This window comes from Lolium rigidum, chromosome 7 (genome assembly GCF_022539505.1).
Source record: "Lolium rigidum isolate FL_2022 chromosome 7, APGP_CSIRO_Lrig_0.1, whole genome shotgun sequence".
Taxonomy (NCBI): domain Eukaryota; kingdom Viridiplantae; phylum Streptophyta; class Magnoliopsida; order Poales; family Poaceae; genus Lolium; species Lolium rigidum.
This window is the reverse complement of record NC_061514.1, coordinates 343,160,003-343,181,414: the sequence shown is the minus strand read 5'-3', so window position 1 is coordinate 343,181,414 and position 21,412 is coordinate 343,160,003. Positions and strand designations below refer to the sequence as shown.

Genomic DNA, 21,412 nt, shown 5'->3' with positions numbered 1-21,412 from the left:
TTTGGTTGCTACATGGGGGCACTGGGTATCAGGCACGAGCTGTAGCTACCCCAGCGCGGCATGTGCCCTGTTTTATAAACAGAGCAAATTCACTCCACACAAGAAATATCAAGATCAAGATGCAGCTACAGTGCTGGGTAACATGGACAATGCTGCTGTGTGCAGTTCACAGATCATCAATCACAGGGTGGTCACAGGATCTGATTCTGCAGAACAAACTATATTGACAAGTGGACAGCAACAGGCTGGAGAAGAAAGAAAAGATGGCAGCAGCGGTATCAATCAATCAATATGGATGGACGGACGGTGATCAAATCATCTCTTTACACTAAGAGTTACCAATCAATCAACCAAACAAACCCTGCCTACAGGGCACTGGACAAAAAAAATCGACGAGAAAAATCGGGTTACATGTACACAGGGGAAGCGGGGAATTAAAACTCACGCGGTTATGGAGCACAGGTCGTCACAGACGGTCTTCATGTTAGGCCTCTCATTTACAGGAAGAATACACCTAAGCGAGATCGCGAGCAGCTCGTCCATCACCCGCGGGGACTCCTCCAGCCCCGCGATGTCCCGGTCGAAGCAGTCGGTGCCCCGCCCTTCCCGGTTGCACATCTGCACCCAGTCCGTCAGGTCGACCGCGCCCGACTGCCCCGAGATGATGTCCCCGGCGCTCTTCCGCGTCAACATCTCCAGGACGACCACGCCAAATGCGTACACGTCGGCCTTGAACGACGGCATAGGCTTGGCTGCGGTAGCCAGCTCTGGAGCTCGGTACCCTAGTGCTCCTAGATTCAGTATTTGCTCGGCGATGCCGCTTGAAGTCGTGAACCGATGCAAACAGTAATCGACCAGCTTCGGAGAGAGGTCAGGACCAGTCAAGAATATATTGGTGGGCTTTAGGTTGCCATGAGGCAGGCCCTTCTCATGGTGTAGGAACTGGAGGCAACGAGCTAGATCAATTGCAATTTTCAACCGCTGACAAACTGACAGACGGGAATATCTTCTAGGAGTAGACTCTGCAAACACAAGGTCATATCTTCAGCAAACACAGCAAGAAAATGTTAAGTTTTTTGCAGAAATAAATGACTTCGCAGTAAGAACAATTCTGGGATGACAGAGGTGTGAGATTGTTCACTGTAAACAAGATCAGCCCAGCAAGGAATAATTCACAAGATTGCAGCTTTAAAAGGAAATGGGCATGAGATATTTACCGTAAAGGTATAGCGCCAAGCTATCACCGTTGACATAGTCAGAAATGATTAATCTTTCTTGCTCCTTAGGACCCCAATAGAACGCTCTCCATGAAACTATATTCGGATGCCTGATGGTGCCGATCCTTTTTATCTCCTTAGTGAACTCCTTTTTATGCTTTACAAGACCAACACGCAGCCATTTCACAGTCAGGACATGCCCGCTTTGTAGTGCTGCCTTGTACGTTGTGCCATGACTGCTCCTTCCAAGAACCTCTGCTGGAGCACGGGACAGGTCTTCCGGTGTGAACACTAGATTGCTGTCTAGGAATATCAGTTCTCCAACCAACCGGTCTGGTGAGTACACTTCAAAAGTCACAGGTTCCTCATGGAATCTAGAATCAGCAAAATGTGGCGATGACGGCAAAGCGGACCTTGGAGAAGATTCCCGAGCAGAGACTGCGGCTGAGGTCCCAGCCACACCAGAGCTTGTGGACTCAACAGCTTCCTTTGGATCAGCATACCCATACTCGACAGCAGCCTCAGCCAATAATTCTTTCTGAGCAGACATTGATCGAGCTGCAGATGTTAAGAGGTGATCATTCGAGAAACTTGTCTTCGTTGGCATAACATTATCTTTTGGAGTCTTGAATAGGTTTGGACGGCTTAATTTCCCCACTTTCAGATCTCTGATAGTAAGCTGGCCTCTAAATCCGTTTCTTCCACAAAGCTCTTGAGACCTCACTACATAGATTGCCAATGCAATGAAGACCACAAGCAAGACAGCTCCAATGCAGCCAACTATGAGCGCAACTTTAACACCAGCCTTATGTCCATGACCCTGAGATGCCTGACTCTGCGCAACTCCAGGATCATTGATATTTCCAGTAGGCAGACCATCGGGGAAAATTAAGAAGTCATTTCCAGGTTTAAAGCAAGATAAGGGGAACTTTTCAACACTTTTAGGAAGTGTTCCCCGTAGATCATTGTAAGATACATTGAACATCTTCAAACCAGTCTGAGGCATATCAGGAATTCTGCCAGTGAAGTGGTTATGAGATAGATCAACATACTCCAATCCTTGAAGCTTGTTTATCTCATCTGGTATCTCCCCAGACAACTCATTCATCGCAAGACTAAGGGACTCAAGCCTTTGCAAGTTAGAAATTTCTGGTGGCAACTGACCAGATAAAGAATTACTGGACAAATCAACAATCTTAAGAGCAGGTTGAGAAGATAGCATTATTGACTCTGTTGAATGAGGGCTCTGAAATGGAATAATCCCAGAGAAGTTGTTTCCAGAAAGGTTCAACACTGTCAAAGTAGGCGATAGGATAAAAACAGGCAAAACAGGTCCCCCAAGTGCATTAAGACTGAGATCAAGGAAGGATAACTTTTGATAGGTTCCCAACACCGAAGGGACGGATCCTGACAACGAATTGTTCCTCAGCTTCAGAGAAACTAAGTTCTGAAACTGAGAGACATCATTCGGGTAGCTGCCCTCCAGTTTGTTTGAACTCAAGTCAATCCCCTCCACTATACCATCCCAAGAACGCAAAATAGCTAGTTCCCCAGTAAGCAGGTTGCCACTCAGATCAACTGAGGTACACTTACCAACAGTAGATGGTAATGAACCTGTCAGCATATTTGAAGAGAGATTCAACATTTTCAAAGTCGTCGAGTTCACAACTGGCATTGGTCCTGCAACATTATAAGGAATACAAGTCATTTACAGTTGTACACAAATGTCAATGATCACCTAACCAGGTTATCTGTGAATAGCAGTAACAAGATAGAAACAGTGTGGGACTCCACACAGTAACGTACAATAATGTTGCAACTACGACAAAAACTACTAGATCAGCTACAAGCTAGTCACGCAGGCAAGTGAACGGTTACTAATTATCTGCATGAAAATGCAAATTTCAATATGTACGTGTCACGAAAAGCGACAATTTCTAAATGGAACACGACAAACAACATATACGCAAGAATAAACGTTTGGTATGCTCATCTAATCCTCCAAGCAAACGGACATTTCCAAATTCAAGATCCATTAAAGACTTGGTGCACGATGAATTTGCCATCGTTAGAAATATTTGTGTTGCCAATGTGCCACCCATGCTCAGCACCTGATTTGGTGCTTGGGTAATAAGCACCACTCAGTGGGAGCTCATTGCCATCCACATTGTCAAGGCATCCGAAGTTCAAAAGGAAAGATCAAACCAACATTGCCACTATTTCAAATTTGGACCTTTGCCTTGGACTCAACATAGTAGATCATGCCAATTCAGCAATATTATGTGTATTCCACTGGCTAGGAAAAAAAGAAGGTATATTAGTATACCTGAGAAGCCATTCCGGCTGAGATCAACCTCAACAAGCCGCATCGAACTATGCAGGAGCGTCTCAGGCATCATCCCAAAAAGGCCATTGCCGGCCAGCTTGAAGACCGAGAGTGAGAACCAAGAATCGAGCCTCGGCACCATCCCAGCAATCCCAGTGTTGCTCAAATCAAGAACCTCCAAGTTCTTGAACGCCCCCACCGTTTCGTTGCGGAAGAAGCCGCCGTTGAGCTTGTTGTGGCTGAGATTCATGTACCTGGCGGTGTTCCCGATGCTGGTCAAGCTGTCGAGCTCCAAATCGACAGCGCCGGTGAAGAGGTTGTCGCTGAGATCAATGTACTCGGCATTGCGCAGCTCGGTGAGCAGATCGCCGGCATTCCCCCAGAAGGAGTTCCTGCGGAGGTCGACGCGGCGCAGGTTCTGGAGCTCCCGGATCCCGTCGGTGGGGAAGCCGGAGGAGAAGTTGTTGCAGGAGAGGTTGAGGTGGACGAGGCCGGCGAGGTCGGCGAGGCGGCCGGGGATGGGGCCGTAGAAGCGGTTGCCGGAGAGGTCGAGGTGGCGGAGCGAGGAGAGGTAGCCGATGGCGGGGGGCAGGCGGCCGGAGAAGGCGTTGCCGGCGAGGGAGAGGTTCTGCAGCGCGCGCATGCCGGCGAGCGTGGTGAGCTTGAGCTCCCCGGCGAGGCCGAGCCCGTCGAGCGTGAGGCCGACGACCGCGCCGCCGTCGCAGACCACGCCGCGCCAGCCGGCGGGGCACGCATCCCCGCCGCCGCCGGCGTCGGGCGTGTCCGGCGGGGACCAGGATCCCAGCACGGGGCTCTGGTCCCGGTCCGAGATGCCCTTCTTGAACTCGAGCAGCGAGGACACGTCGTCGCCGGCGGCGCCGCCGCCGAAAAGAAGCAGAAAGACGAGAACTTGGAGCACGGCCATGGATGCGGGCTGAGGAGGCGAGCTGGAGGTAGGGTTAGGGTTGGGAGGAGAAGCAGGAGGCGGCGCTGGCGGCCATTGGAGGGGGCTAGGCTAGCCTGTGTGTGAGAGAGGGGAGGAGGTGAGATGTGTTCTGAGAAAGGCCAAATCTTTGGAAATGGGAAGGGATGGATGGTAATAATAACGGCGAGAGAGAGAGAGAGGTGTCCAGTACAGACTGGAAAGATACAACAAGTGGTTGTCTAGTGTTAGTGTAGGGGTGGTGTTTAACCTTAGCTGTGACTTGGTGTTTACTTCCTTGTCACTGTGCAAACTAGTACTATAATCCATACTTATGGATATGGATTAGGGAGTGCTATATATGCTTAGTACTTTAGCAGCTAGGTACCAAATTGTAAGTCTATTACTGGATGATAGTAATGGTTTGAGTGATAAAAGATTACATAAGATGCATTTTTGGTGGGATGAATAGTAGTTGGTATGTGCTGGCTTTGTGGTTTTGTGACAGAAAAATTATTATATGTCTTTATGTATTAGCAGACAAAGTGCATCACATGATGTGAAACAAATGCTAGGAATGTGGAAAGCGCTTGGAAACAAACTTGGATATAAGTGAATGGTACCAAATCACATGTCACACTCATCACAAGCCAAACCCCCCATTTAACAAAATGGAAAGTAGAAGAGATCTTGGTGCTAATCTATTCAAGAAAGAAATCAGATCCATATGGTAGTGTTAGAGAAAACAGCAAGCAAAGTTGTGAATAATCAACAAGGCAAAATCAATACTACTAATACTGTTCCAAAACAAGATGGCAAAAGAGAGAGAGAGAGAGGGATGAGAAATAAAGAATGTGCCAAATGATGTGTGCAGACACCGGGTACTGGTAGGAAAGCAAGAGCCCCCACATGCCCCTAGGCTGTTTCGGTCTTTGACCCCTTTCCCTCCAGCTCAGTTGAGCTGCCATGCCTTGCTCTCTTTCCCCTCCTTGCCTTCCCAAGCTTTCTTCACACCACTCAACAACACAAGAGGCTAGATAAAAGAATATCCAAACAACAGCAACAAACAGTGTAATAAGCTTGCATTTTTCTTACATCAAAAGCAACATGAGATGAGATGCTGCTAATTATCACTAGTAATGGGAGTGCAGGAGTATTTATTTCAGTAGCTCACGGTTTTAGAAAGACACAGACCTCAGATTCAGGACCCTGTCCACATGTCCAATTATAGATTTTGTGTACCAGGTAGATCGGGGAGATTTTTTTTAGCTCCATGCACATTTGAAGGCTTAAGAGATCAGACTGAGAGTTTACAATTACATCAACAGCTTATACTGCTGTGCTACCCCCAGAGACTATACCAAAATGTAAGGAAAACCCAGCGATTTCAGAAGATGTCCGAGCTGCTCTTTTTCTTGTGTTTCTGGTTCCTTAGCAAATCTTTGAATTGTTTCCTTGAAACATGCATTTTTCTAAGTTTTCATGAAGGCAAAAAGGAAATAAAGATTTTCCTAATCCAGAATGCTTGCTGTCAAGAAAAAGAATGCTTGCTGTTAGGAGGAAATGGGCTCTGAAAATGACCTGGTGCGGAGCACTAATCGGTCTGGGAGAGTGACTGGCTTTGGGGTTTGGAGTTTCTCTTGCCATCAAGATAGGGGTTGTCAATGACAGAGACACTAGTGCCAAGAAAGATATTAGAGGGATGGAAAAAGAGCACATGAAGCTTAATCAGCGGATATGGTTTCAGTTTCGTAGAGAGGGCCCCGGCATGATTGGAGCTGCACAAGTCAAATATTCCACCTATTTTTTCCCTCTAAATTCTTATGCACATTGTGTATCTGATAATTCTGATTGAGAGAGAGAGAGGCTGGTCCTGAGCTGCGACTAAAAATCCTGCAAGGAATTTTGCATAACTGTTAGTAGTGCAAGAACAAAGCTTAAGTTCACAATCAGCATCCAGACATGTGTTGTGGCAGCCAGCTGTCCGTGATTTAAACTAATTAGTTATGCACCGCACCGTATGTGGAAACGCGAAAAGAGTGTCGATTTCTCGATTACATACACATTATGATTCTCTCTTGTGTGATCCCTGGGAATGGATTAGGAAGTTTCGCTGATTGATTAGGTAATAGACTAATTGCCATCAGTGCAATGTACTAATGGTAATCAGTTGGGCTTGGAACATGCCTGGCTGGTACCGCTGATTTATGTGGGGAATTAAGTAGTAATATTTCTCGCACCGAAGAATCAAGATCACCGACTTGGGAGATTAGTTGAAGGTACCAACCCAATGAATGAGCTGTTACCAGACCAAACCGTGTAAAACATCGACAGACACACCGTGTGATACATCAACAAAAATCAGCATGTCTTAACCTGTATCGCCCAAGATAAGTTTCGCCACAAACAATGGGAGGTACGATTGAGCCTTACAGAATGATGAAATGGTTAAATCCTGACATACGCCTCTTACACAACAAACAGAAAGTGTGTAATTTTATAACCTGAATCTCCCAATATGTATGCTTGCCACAAAGTAACAATGGTATGGTTAGCCTACAAAAAATAGCTCATTTAACTATACCAAACTTTTTCATACGGACTTAATTAATCCTTATTCATTGAGAGATTCAGATAGTTAGAGAGTCTTTTTTTCTCTCTTTTTTGGGCTTATTGCCTTCTAGCTAGTCTCTTCTTACTAATCTCTAGCAACAACCTTTTGTACTTTACAAACGTTGAAAATTAATAAAAATGCACAGTGAGGATCCCACTAATCAACCTCAAAATCTAGTCCTTATTCTTTATATATTTTTAATGGAAAATAGGAATATAGGTAGTTTTGTCGTCCTAATCTTGAACATGGACTTGCTATGGTCCATCTCGACCATTTTCGATTGATTCTTTTCGTAGTAAGTAATCTGATTTTATTTATTAAAGTGCACCAAAATAAACATGAATACCAAAGGTACTTGATAAAACCATAAGGTATATCAAGACACTCGGTCGCCATCTCTAACTTATAATTTATCGGGTTGAAAGAGGAAGAGAAAATATGTAGGATTTAGAGTGATTTGCCAGACCAAAGCACCACATGCTTTCAATGTCGTCGCAATGACAACATCAATAAGGAGACATCGTTGTGATACGCGTATTCCATGTGATACTGCCTCCACCATCGAGGGCTCCTTTCAAAATAAATTTCGTAGAATTTTTGGAGAATTCGGTTCTTTAAGATTTTTTTGCTAGGTTGGTCGTTTGTTCATAGAATTGGGCTCCATAGAAATTTTCTAAGGATTCACTTGCACAATGGCTTTGATTCTAGGGTTTCTCGCTTGGATCTTTTCCTTTGAATTCAATAGCAAATGGCTTCACCAGATGGTGGAGCCAACCTTTTAGCATAAGCCAATGGTTTGTTTTTGTGTTTATATCTTGTAGGTCAGAAGATCAATATAGGAAGATAAGTGTGATGATAAGAAGATGTATAGGTAGGTGTAGCTAGGTTTTTTCTTTTATTTCATTGTAGTTCGTAATAGGGTTTTACTTCCTTTGATTTCCTTTTGTATTTTCTTTCGTAATCAACTATGTCATGCTTTAATTATGAAAGATAATTTAATTTTGAGCATTTTCAAATTTTTCTTGTATTTTTCTATTTTTTATTTGTTATGAATATTTGAATTTGAAATCAAGTTTGAATAATTCAAACCTCCATTTTGAATTCAGTTCATCCGTGATGTAGAATTTCATTTTTTTTGTATTGATGTGTATATGAGTGCAAATCAAATACACTTACGTCTTTGGTTCTAAATTTTATTTGGACTTTCCCTCTAAATTTTGAAATGAACTTTCGTTTTGAGATGCATGATATGCAAATGCACAAATTCTATTTCTACCGCTCGTGACTCCCTATTCTTTGGGGTCTTAGAGAAATTTTACAAAGGATTCACTTGCACTTTCTTATGGAGGAAATTTTTCATCCGCTCAAACTCTTACTAGAACTCCTTTGTCTTTATATATGGTGTCCAATGCTTTTTATCCAAATTTCTGTAATTTTATAATCTTATTGGACCCGACAGTTAGCGTAGACAAATGCACAACACAAAAGGCTCGAATTAGCTCGGCGGCTCTCTCGATCGAGCAAAAATTTAGCTAGGACACTTCCACTGCACAAGAGAGATATATTACTGGCTATCTACTTGTCTAGTACTACTACTGTTAGGGTGGCCTAAAGCTGCATGCTCGCTGTCCTTTGGGTGGCTTAGGGTTAGGGAGATGAATCAGGCTTGCTTCAATTTGAAAATACCCGGTAAAGCTGCTTGCGTTGCCTCGCCACTCGGTGCGATGATGTTCTCCGTGCGTCTTTTGCAGCTAAAACACTGCCCGGTGGCACTGGCACGTACGTACGGTACGCTTGTCGCGAGGATTAACAAGTTGGTTAAAGGTAGTTGTGGTGATCCATGGGAGATGATGCTTGAGGGAGCGGCTTAACCTGAATGATTAACGAGATGGGTTAATGACGGAAACTTTTGGTTAGTATATAGGGTGGAGCAGAGTTTGAACCCGGCCTAGCTCACGTCGACATAGATGTTAGTCAAATTGCCGAATAAAATAAGCACCGAAAATATGGCGGAGAACATGGGTGTAGGCGCACCTGATTCTTAAAAAAAAAATATTTTACAGTATTTTCTAACCTCCATGCATACATGGCATTTATTTTACAGTATTTGTTATTGTTATGAAACTTTGGATATTTGTAACTTGCTTCATGTTGTTGGTGGTCCCTGGAGGCTGACAGTCCGTTATGCGCACTGGGAGTGGGAGGAAAAGAAGTGGCAAAAAGTGTGTCTAGCCAGTCTCCCTCCAAAAGGGCGGATGCATGTATGGGCCAAGAATGTCAGGAGGATAAGGCTGAGCTCGCCGGCCGGCCAGTGACCGCGGATAAAGACCGAGCCACGCCAGCTGAGCTGAGAGAGACCGCAGTGAGTGACTAGCGAATTTTGCTTTCCAAAAGGTCTTCCACTCTTCCTCCCACCGCTATACCCAGCGAGAGTGATCCAGACTAGAGGTGAGAAGAAAAGCGATGGATGGAAGGGGAGCAAAAACAAGTCGGCCGGCGAGCGGCAATAGAAAATGGGCGCCGATCGATCTGGGGAGGAGGGAACGGGAGCGGCCGAGCGTACGCGCGGTGACCACCGCCTCCGTGTTGCGTGGTGGATGCGCGTCCCGTTCCGTGGCGCCATATATATTCTGCTTTACAGCGCACGCCGCGCGCGTATCCTCTGTCGTTCGGTTCGGCTCCGGCGAATATAGTATGCGAGTGCGACGACGACGACGACTGCCGGCCCGAACTATCTTGAGTCTGTCAAGGTAGTTGAACAAGATATACTCTCGTCTCGCCCACGCCCCCGTCACATCGATCTCGGTTAATCCGGGCACTGTACTCGCGCTCCTTGAACAGTAGGTGTAATCCGATCATCAGAATAACCAAATCTGGATTGGGACGAATACGGACAATCAGAAGAGCAGAGGAAGCGACCAAGGTAGCGCTGCATGGCAGCAGGTACTACGTAGGCGTGTCTCCTCCCCTCGACGCGCGCCATGTGCGGCGTCCAGGGCGCCGTTCAAGGCGGGGACTGTATCACGCAGGCCCGGGGTAGCTAGGCCGCTGCCTAGCTCAGCTGTGGGGTACGTACTACGTACGTAACCAGTCATGGTGTCACGGTGTCACACAGCACAACGCCCATCCCAGTCCCATGCGTTCATTCAGGTGCATGCCAAGCAAACGTGGGAGAACTATTATGGTATCTCTAGCCGACCAAAGAGTAAAATTTCTATCTTAGGGGACTAAATCGTACCTAGCCGATCCTTATATCAGAGATTATTTCGATGACCTTTAAATATAGGAAAAATTTGCTACAGGATACCGATATTTTACGTCGTTGGCTAAAACACATTGTCCGATTATGTATTTGCCAAACACCATTACAATTTTGTAGCACATTTTTCAGAACACACCATATGTCCAAAAACCACGAGTTTTGCACTTTTTCTTCAAAACCAGTCATGCCAGCCAAAAGTGCAAAATTTCCTCTTTGTAGATAGGTGGTGTATTCTGTGCCGCACAATAACAATGGTACCTAGCAAAGATTTGATCGGACGGTGTGTTTTGACAAACGCCATAAAATAAAGATGTCTTATAGCAAATTTTTCCTTAAATATACTCTGTGGAGGCTCCTCCAGAGAAAAAAAATTGCCGTTCACACCTCCTTAGCTCAATCCGGATGCAAATGGGATTCAAAATGATTCTATGTTTAAATACCCTTCTCTATAAATTCTCTTTTGAAGGATATCCTAGTGAGTTTCATGCCATACTTCAAAGCCATTGAGACTATATCCATCACCAGGAAGAGCCTCCTTCTAGCTCCTAGCTCCACCGCCTCAGACCCTTCGCCGTTGTCCGCGTTGCCGCCATGGTCTCCCTTGTTGCGGGCCCTCTCCACGCTCGTCTTGGGGGCGGCCACACTCACCTCCACGACGTTTCATCCCACGGCGGAGGCAGCAACATCGCTCTCCTCCTCCCGTCCGCAGATCATCATGTGCCCCGTCCTCTGCAGCTTTCGTGCCTTCACGTAGGCCGATGGCGAGGGTGGAGCCGCACGATTTCTCGAAGTCAGCCGCATATCTCAGGAGCTAGGGCCCCTGGGCGGCGGGCAACCCTCGGGAGGCATGGGCGCCACTCTAGCACCTACGCAGGGGGTACTCGCATGACGTGTCGGGTCTGCGGCAGGCGACCCTTGGGAGGCATGGGCGCCACTCGAGCGCATACGCAAGGGGTACTCGTGTGATGTGTCGGATCTGCGGCAGCGATACGTGTTATAAACGCAACAAGCAAATAACAAAGAGGGAACAAACTAATCACATGGGACACGAGGATTTTGACGTGGAAAAAACAGCTGGCACGTAAAACTTCGCTATATTGAGGAGTATTTACACAACGCTATGGATTTTCTCAATGAAGCGATTAAATCATAACCGACGGCTTACAAGATGTATTTACAGATGGAGATAATAATCCCGCCCGTATCGCCAAGGAGGGGTGCAAGGGATAGGCTAGAAATGCCCTAACTATCCATGTGCTCCACGACCACGTAGGTTGCATGGCTACGGCTTGCCCTTCTATGTCCCAGCTTCTTCCTGTCCATGTCAAGGTCCAGCTCTGCTTTGACCTCTGTTTCGTGTCCATGTTTTCTGCATTAACATGGAATGGAAGAATCACCACCGATCGGCCCACCTGCATTTGGTAGCGATTATCGACACCACATGCACATGTTGCCCTTCCCTTTCGTGCGGAATATGATGCTGGGTTGGGTTTTACACGGAGTAGAAACGTCGGTAGGGTTGGCGATACTGGGGGAGGGGGCACATACGAGACTATGAGCACATAAATAAAAATCATAGAATTGTTTTATCGCACAATACAGTAGAAGTATTATCAGGTCTAGATAATCAAAATATGCCCGTTTTGTGCAATATGAATGAAGTTGCATACTTACTCCTCTGTTTCTCAAGATAAAAAGGTTTTGGCAATTTAATTTGAGCTGTCAAACCATCGTACTATATTTAGAAACGGAGTATGTATCAATTTGGGGTGTCTCTAATGCTCAGTTGACTGAGATTTAAGTTACGTCTCAGTTGATTACATCAGCGTGCAACGCGGGCCTAAGTAAAGTACAAACATCAGCAAACACGAATCTTCAAGTAAAAAAACAAAATGCAACGTAGGAGCACATGACTACGACATAAGCTACGTCTCATCTAGCTGAAACTTAGCAATTCCGATCAATTTAAAGTAGGATTTGGAACACATGAGTACAACATAAGCTATGTCTCAGCTAGCTGAAACTTAGCAATTCCGATCAATTTTGATCAATAGTCTCAATAATTTCTTCAATACTGAACTTCAAACTCATCTCCCAATTTAGTGCAAGGACGTGTCTTACCAGTTTCATAACAGAAATGACCCACTCTACTTGACACCGTAGCAACCTCTCAACGATTGGGACTGATGAGATGAGTTGCCATTCGCTTCTTCAAATCAGTGATTTGCAGTGTTTGTCAAAAAACCGAGATGCATATGCATGGTAGCAGCCTGCCAATGCCAGTGCCAAATGAGCAAGTAAAAAACATGGAGCAGAAAAAAAAATACGGGACCTGTATAATTATTAACCAACACAGGCGTGCATGTGCTGCTCGACTGTAGGAGCAGGAAGACCACACCGGTGACATAATTATTAACTGCAAAGCTTGGCAAACCATGTGGTGATACAACAATCAACAATGTGATGTTACACAGAACGACAGTCACGGTACCAGGCAGAGAGAGGGGAGAGAGATCCTACAGAAATATACAGGACTGAATTGGTCAGCTTATCTAATTTGACATGGCACGGAAAGATGAGCTTTTAGCCTTGTTCTTTGTATGGCGTCCAAATTAGCTTGCTAACGTCCACGTCCAGGCCTCCCCGGCCAGCAGCCTTGAGGTGGCGGTCTAGGACCTTAGGGTCCGCACAGATCACGTGCTGCCCTTTCCGGTACTGGATCAAGTCCAGACTCTGCAGTGTGCTCAAGATGTCGTCCGCTTTTATTGCTGTCATGTCGCTAAGCTCCTGTGTGTAAGTGCGAAAACTTGTTAGGAAACCATATGATAGAAAATGGCGATCAGTACGGATGTGGATTCAGATGCAGCTATAGGAACATTGAGTTATTATAGGTTAACAAACAAACAAAAAAAGGCAAGAACAATTAACATCCAGACTTTACTTATTGCTAATATCATCAAATGGTCTGCTTTGCATACATCAAGAAGTACAGGGCAAGATGAATAGCCACTGACCAAAGAGCAAGAGAACATATGGATCAATGACCCTCAATGGAGAGGAAGCAAAATACTCAGACACACTCAAGATATAATGAAGGATGTTGAAACTGTCAGTAGATTTTTTGTGTGCAAAATCCTTAGGAATAGTAGTTTAACTGTCTTACTCAGGAAACAGATGAACATAAATATTTCACTGGTTATAGCTGCCGGTGAATTCTTAGATGCAAAGATGACTACAATCATATATCAACTTGGACTGTTGGACTACCATTATTTGCAAGGATATATAAGGCAACAGATGGAAAAGGTTTACTCAGAGTAGATTTGGAAATTACGCCTCAGAACAAGTATAGCAAGCTGTGAAGTCTCTAGGCCCATAAAAAATAAAACCAGGAGTGCAGACAAAAATATATGAAGAGGCCAAATGTTGAGGGACAGTAGTTCAGGGTAGTTTGATTGGCAGTGTGAAGTCAACATGCATGATGCATCATTAGAAAAGGGAAATTTCATAAAAATGTAACATATCCATGAGAACCTATTTATTGTTTTCCAATAAGTCAACTAGAAACAATAAATAGCTCTTTGCCCTAGTTTTGCTTGACAGTGAAAGGAGCAACAGCAAACAGATTGGATAAGGTAGATCAAATTCATCGTATGGACCCAATAAAAGGAGAAGGTGTTGACTATTGCATCACAGTTGGATCATCTGTTGAAAAGAGTACATACAATAGACTCATTCGGGGACTCTAGATTTGCACACTGCTCTACCAAGGGGATTGGGATGTAAATTAATTTGTATTTTCCTTTGTTGTTTGTTTGCTGTACTCTGCCCCTGTGATTGGGCTTAACTCCTTTCCAACTTTTCAATATATTGAGACGCAAATCTTTTGCATTCTTCTCGACAAACAGAAAGGGTAATAATAATATAAAAACTAACGCAACAAGGTAAGATAAAGAAAAGGAAACAGTGCTAACCTTAATAGATATGTTGCTCTTATGTTTCTTCAGAATTTCCAGAAGTACTCTAGTCCAATAGCCTCTATAACTCACCAGACCAAGATCTGAGAGAGGACGCTCTGGTGTCCCCACTTTACCTTCCTTTTTAGAAAGTTCATACGCTGTCATAATAAAGGAAATTCAATAATGAATAAAAAAAGGTAGAGAAACAAGTTTAATCCGTAACAAAATAAAAGACGAACAATGAGATGAACGAAATAGCATAAGACATCACGCTTACAGAAAGCAATCAGGAACTTTCCATATCCCTTTCTCTGGTACGGAGGGAGAGTGAGAATGCAAGCCAAATTATAAGATTCCTCAGAGTGCTTTTCCTGCCAAGAGATAAAAGCCAATTTAACAAACACGGCCATTTGTTCTGAAGCAGAAATGCTTCGTTACTAGTAAGAGAAAATTCCTTATTTGACACAACATTAAAATGTGCTTCCTTATTTGGCCCTGAAAACCTTTTTCTTCCCTATCTGACGCTGAGATTTAATTTCTTTCCTAATATGACATTAGGTCCATTTTGACCACTAATGGTGTTAAATTCAACATGAAAAGATGCTTTTGCCCCTCATGCATTATGTGATAAAAACTTTTTCAGGAAAAACAAATTTGGTTTGGCTCCCAGCAGCAGTGTGCTCCTTATCTGATTCGTACACATTGTGTTGAGAAATCTTGGATGGAACACCTCTGTTATGGAGTATTGAGTATATATTTCATATTTAGTGTGGTATACTGATTTGTATTTCTACACATAGCGCACCGATCTACTATTTGTTACCATCTGTAGGTCGCTAAACTCTTCAATGCATCTCCATACGACCATACCCCACAAATATTTAGCAAACTCAAAATGCAGTATCATGCAGTAGTACAATGGGCAAATGCAGTTCACAGCGTACAAACCTCAACCTTTGAGCATGAAGACAGAATAAAATTCCTTTTTTAGTGAACATCGTGCACAAGTGATCAATTTGTGCATGATCAATTTCAGTGCACAATATCATTGAAAACGTAACTTTGCACATATTTAGTTAACTAAATATATCATGCAGAAATGCTATTGAGTGCACATGGGAGATCACACTTTTAAACAGACATGTGGGATGCGTCTAAATCCGATGAACTACCAGATTGAAAAACCAAAACCAAGCAAGCACCAGACCAGCAAAAGAAGGACATGACTACAAGACCAAGAAGCAATTGCCGGAGGTGATGCACATGCCTACTTCCTACCCAACAACAGATCTGCGCCAGGATCTCGTCGGGGTTGAGTGCCCACACCAAGCACCGCCATTGCGGCCGTACAACTAGGGTTCAGGAATTGAGGACCTGGATGATTTGGTGAGTTGGGGACAGAGCATGGAACGAGTGGGTGGACCTGAGTCCTGGACATAGTTTAAAAACCAGACTGGACCACCGGTTGAACCGGAAAAAAACGGAACCAAAGCCTCAGCCGGTCTGTTAAGCGCATTGGACCGCTTGCGCAAGTGACCTGGTGAAAACCAGCCGAACCGCAGTTCAACCAGCGGTTACAGGAGAAAACCGCCCTAAAAGATCGCCAATCCAACCCGCTGGAGGCATTACCTCGGGAGAAAGAGAAAAATTATTCGGCGGAGGCGGGAATCGAACATGCAACCTCGAAATGTCTAGCCTTCCACTCGACCAGTTGAGCTGCGATTGATTGATGTAATTAAAAGACATACGATTCTTTTGTACGTTTAACGTTGACCTAAAGCATCAAAAAGTGAACCAACAAAACAACCAATTGGATTTGTTGCGCTGCATGGTATACACGTGCGTGTTAGCTGTTTGCTGGATTGCAGCTTTGCGGCATGCAGAATTGCATACATGTGTGTGTTAGGCTGTTAGCCTGTTAGGTACTTGGTGTCAAAAAAAAGCGAGTCAGGTACTTGGACGTGGCAAAGTTCGCAAGTTGATGCTCACCTGCTTACTTTGTAATGTTATTATGTGAATTGCTACGCCATATTGCAAGTCTAAAATATTTTTGCAAACTAATTATTTATTTGTTACAGCATTTATATAAGTAAAAATATACTACTCCCTCCGATCCATTTTAATTGACTCAGATTTAGTACAAACTAAATCCGAGTCAACTAAAAGGGATCGGAGGGAGTACTCTGTATCTTAAAAAACCAGACAGTGAACCGGTGAACCAGCGGTCCGACCGGCAAAAACCTGAACTGAGAGCCTCACCAGTTGGGTCACCGGTCCAGTTTTTAAACTATGGTCCTGGACGGTTAGTCTCATGCAGTCAGGTGTACGGAGGGGTATTTTGGTCACTCAAATAAATAAGTGACATGCCTAGCTGGGATTTGGACGGAATAGTCTAACAGACTGAACGAGAGTGTTATTTTAGGGAAAACAATTTAGGCCTAGTGTCAAATAGGGAAGACAAAGGTTAATCAGGGCCAAATATGGAAGCACATTTTAAGGTAGTGTCAAATAAGAAATTTTCTCTACTACTAATGTGGGTGGCATCTTCTGCAGAAATTATCGAAGCAGCTTTACACAATATAATTCTTCAATCATTCGAACTAAGAAATAATTACACTATCGATTTAAACCAAGAATCATACATTCATAAGTCATAACTGCTGAGACTCGCCATGAACTTTACCTTGGAGAAATATCCCACCATATGGCATCCCCGGTCATCACATTCACAAAGGATATAAAACAAGAATAAATCCACATCGTAGTAAAGTGTTTTGTGATCAAGGAATAGCTTGGCCAGATAGCAAAGGTTCTGTCCATAAATCTTATTCTTCTTGCCATCAACCTGCCATTGTGGAAGTAGGGATATTGTTACTATACTAGGAAAACTGAACAGGAGTAAATTACAGGCATTAGAAAGAGAATAATCAAGCAGATTCAAGATAGATATTTCTTCTTCCATAATCCTGCTAAACTCCTCCTAATATCACCATATCTTCCACAGTTGAGAAACACATGACATTAGAAACATTTCTTTATATTATTATCGAGATCCTAGTCTATCTGGAGGTAGAAACCATCCAAATGGAAAATTCCTCAATACGCAATTCCAGAAGGAAATAACATCAAGCCATTTGATTCAAATGGATTGTAATGTTTCATGTACACCATCACTCAATCACTCTGCATAAAGCATGAAAATGGAATTTCATTCCTCAACAATTAATGCTATATTTTTAATGCTTGCACTCTAGATATTGACACTCTGGCTGCCAACACAATCCTCTGATAAGATATTTTTATCAGTGCTGATTGACCTGCTGCCAGTTTTTTTTAGAAGAACTAAACTGAACTCGCTGATGGTACTAATGCATTTCCTTGTATTCTTCTTTGCCTGAGACTTGGGATTATCTACCTATAGTGGGAGAACTGAGTTTTGTAACTTGTTTCTACAGTATATTTTCTAAGCAATAAATTGCAGATGCGCAGCTCTAGTAGCCTTACCCAAGGTATTTCAAATGCAGCGCTCGTGGATCACTAAAAGGCTAATGTGGCATATTTGTTGAGTAGGAAGCTTTCATGTTGATATAAATAACTTAGTGGGCGTGATGTGGCATACTACGATTGCTCAAGGAATCAAGGATGCTTAATGAGGTGGATGGTTTGCATGTTGACAGAAATACACTTCGTGGGTTGCTCCTAGTTAGTTATTATAGATTTCAGAATCCCGGTAACAGAATACAAGATAAACCAAAAGGTAAGAGCACGGATGTCAGGTTACCAAAATGCCATTCAAACTTCTTACCTCAAACATCGATAGAGTTCCACATCTGTAGATTTCATCACCTGGGGGGTGCTTAAGGTCACACTTCTTCTGAAGAAGTAAAAAATGACATTAATAATTTGATTCTGGTTTGTGGTATTGAAGAGAATCAGAAGCCAGAACCCACTGAAACAAAAAAATTATCTGTGCACTTGTGCAGCAAGCAAGATAGGAAAAAAATATCAGATCGTCTTCGTGGATCAAGTCAAATTGATATGGTGCACAAAACAGCATGATTCATCTGAGTCATAATATGCTACTAAGTCCAGTAAGAACTAAGTGCATCCTAGAATGTATGCAGTCAAAACAATTTTACTTCGACGAATAATATCTAGATAAATATTTAGGTTGGTCATATGTGAATAATATAACATATTAGTCCCAAATATTACTTTCAGAAAGTGTTCTATTAGTCTTCAAAGATATATAATAATCCAAATTGGTTGTCAAAGTTATGCTCTGGAGATCATCTCAATGTCCAAAGAGCGTTTGTGACTGAGAAGGGATTATAACAGTAACCAGCAGCCATGGCTTCAGATTGCTAAAGGTGACTTTTCTCTGACACCGAGAAAAATATGTGGTAGAGAACACGGTATGCATTCTTACTTAATGCAGTTCATTGTACTAAATGAGTGACAACCGTCACAGTGAATTTAGAGATAAGGACAGCCAGAAAGGTGGAAAACTAGGAGTTGGCTTGGAGCCCTGGTAAAATTCAGAGTATCCTAAAGAAGTGTGAGAAGATCCCCATATCCAGACGCAGGTTGCATCTAAACAAACAATGGCCGTATCCAAATGTAGATGTACAGAAAGTCAATATACATGGGCTGAGACAAATGCATAGAGTAAGCAAGCAGAAGGAGATAATTAGAAGTATCAAGTTTAGCAATGCCTATCTCACAAGCACAATTTAAAAATGCAGCAACAAATGTGTGCAAGCTCACCATGTGCCTCTGAAGCTGTTCTTTGCGCTTCATGAAGTTGAGGCAAAATTCACAGAAAAACAGCTTCGCGGAGTCATTGTACTCTGGTGGGAAAGGAGAGAAATACCAGGTATCTATCTCATATTTCCCAAGTTCTATCTTCGCTATATTTTTCACCTTTGTGAACTCTTCATGCTCCCGTAAGCTAGCAGCATCAAGCTCCTCGTGACCTTGCTACAAGGGAAATCGAGATCCAAGTGAAAGATAAGTTTCAGCCCAACATTAGAAAGAAGATATAATTCCAGTACAAGACAATCAAGGAATCTAATCGTGGGCACATTTGTTCGAAATGCCAATAAAGAGAGAACTGAAGTCCTGGCTACCAATTGCAAAGAATAAATATTCAAATAAGAATTTGACAGGTAAAGGAATGAACTTATCCACAGTGTTAATCCATCACATACCTCCACATGGGTTTCATCAATTTTACGTTTCTGGTGCCGTGTCATCTTCAAACTTGTTGCCTGGATAAATGTGCAAGGAGTCGTGTAAGTATTCTTTTCAAACAAAGGGTAGTACCGCATGTTGCTTCAGGAAAATATTATCTCAGCCAAGTAGGCAGCAACTTAATAATACATTCATGGGTCTAATGTTAGAGTAAATGGTACATATATCATTAACATGAGCACAACTGAACGGCACTCATTTATCTTACCTTATCATCGATCTTCTCATCAACATCAGCCTCGACAGTATCAAGGTCAAGTTGTTCAAGTTTAACCCACTCATCCAGCCTCCTATTGACTGTGAATCCAGAACATTTAGATATGATGATCAATAAACATGGATAAGTCAATGATAAAACAAGCTTGATTATGATTAAATTAACTTGTTTCTATACCGGCGTAAACTCTACAAGATCTCAATACGACACAGCAACGAAAATTAGTCTATGAGGTGTTAGCTTCCATTCCAACTGAAAATGCAGTAGAAATGTGTGATTGTACACTACAAACTTGGCCTCCCCATGCAAAGGCACACCTGGAGATCAATTCATCACTAGAAACCCCTTGGGTTACAGTGACGGTAAATTCAATTAAACATTTAATCCCAAATTCCCCAACCTGAAGACCCTGAAACCTAACCCTAGAAACGAAGCATCCTGATGGGGTCGAGGTGGGGAGGCTGCTTACACTCGGTGTAGTGGACGTAGTACTCGTAGTCGGCAGGGGAGGAGTAGGAGGAGGACTTCCGGCGCTCGATGACCTTGACGGGGTGGGGCTTCTGGTCGCGCCACCGGCACATCACGCGCGTCCCGACCTCCAGCGGCAGATGCGCCGCCCACGACGCGGACGCCGCCATGGATCTCAGCCTCCTCTCGACCCCTCCGTTGGGCGGGGCGGCCCCGCCGTTGCACGCCGTGGCGGCCGCGGCGGTGCCGTTCTCCGGCGCGGTGCACAACTCCATCGAGCCCATCTCGTCGTCGGAGTCGGAGAGGATGGATCAGAAGTGAGGCGGTTTGGAGTTGGGCAATTGGGCCCCTTGACCGTGTTTGGGCCTTGCAGCCTTGGGTATCGACCTTTTATCCTCTCTTGCTGACTTGATTGATATTGATATGAGCAGATGGGTGAAAAAAAAATCAGTCGGGCCCACATGTAAGAATATGTGAAATAGCTAAGTGCCTCAATATTATACCTAGTATTTGTGTTTATAATACTCCATTTAGAATTGTTTTGATTGGTTAAGACTTGCACAAGAAATCATTAATCTGTTGAAGGAATAATAAGAAAAGACATCTCATAAATAAAATGAAGACAACGAAATCTAAGACATGGAATACAAAATATTACATATATGCAACAAGGATAGGTATATTATATATCAAAATTAAAATTTCACGATCTTTAATCTTGTCTAGGTGGAACTTTATCTAGCATTGCCACAGAGGCACGGAGCGTGTGAGTTTATGTCCCCAACGGCTTTAATAGTTCATGTGTTGGTTCTTATGATGTTTGTCGGTGTGGCTCTATGATGCGACCATTTATCTTCGCCAACCGTCTCTTCCTTCGAGTTGTTTCGAGAAAGTTCATTAGCCATGCGAGATAATGGTGGCATGGCGATGTGTGTGTCCCCACCGATGTGTTAGGTGTGATTTATAAGCTCCGTTGTGTGGTGATTCAAAGAAGTTTGGGCATCTACAAGCATTTGCATATGCTTTAGTGGTCGCATTTCTAGATATTTCCCACCACCGATTAGAATTGTAGTGACCAGCAAAAGAGATGAGATTTTTTTGAGAGAATTGTGGTGGCATAGTGATGACGTGTTCGTCTCCCCCGGAATTCCGTATCCCCCATTATCCCATTGTC

General features: G+C 43.5%; 2 protein-coding genes across 2 annotated transcripts; both read right to left on the bottom strand.

Annotated features, from left to right (window-relative positions):
• Positions 1-253: 253 nt before the first annotated feature.
• On the bottom strand, positions 254-4,642 carry LOC124670346 (probable inactive receptor kinase At5g10020). The gene is made up of 3 exons (XM_047206857.1): positions 3,544-4,642; positions 1,218-2,897; positions 254-1,022 (listed from the first exon to the last, which is right to left on the bottom strand). Exons 1-3 carry the CDS (start codon positions 4,466-4,468, stop codon positions 442-444), a joined length of 3,186 nt encoding a protein of 1,061 aa, XP_047062813.1. The 5' UTR covers positions 4,469-4,642; the 3' UTR covers positions 254-441.
• Positions 4,643-12,731: 8,089 nt separating this feature from the next.
• On the bottom strand, positions 12,732-20,535 carry LOC124674979 (putative MYST-like histone acetyltransferase 1). The gene is made up of 9 exons (XM_047211033.1): positions 20,240-20,535; positions 19,762-19,850; positions 19,511-19,570; positions 19,068-19,280; positions 18,106-18,174; positions 16,984-17,145; positions 14,578-14,671; positions 14,316-14,458; positions 12,732-13,128 (listed from the first exon to the last, which is right to left on the bottom strand). The coding sequence occupies exons 1-9, from the start codon at positions 20,520-20,522 to the stop codon at positions 12,925-12,927; spliced, it is 1,317 nt and encodes a 438-aa protein (XP_047066989.1). The 5' UTR covers positions 20,523-20,535; the 3' UTR covers positions 12,732-12,924.
• Between the last annotated feature and the right edge of the window lie 877 nt (positions 20,536-21,412).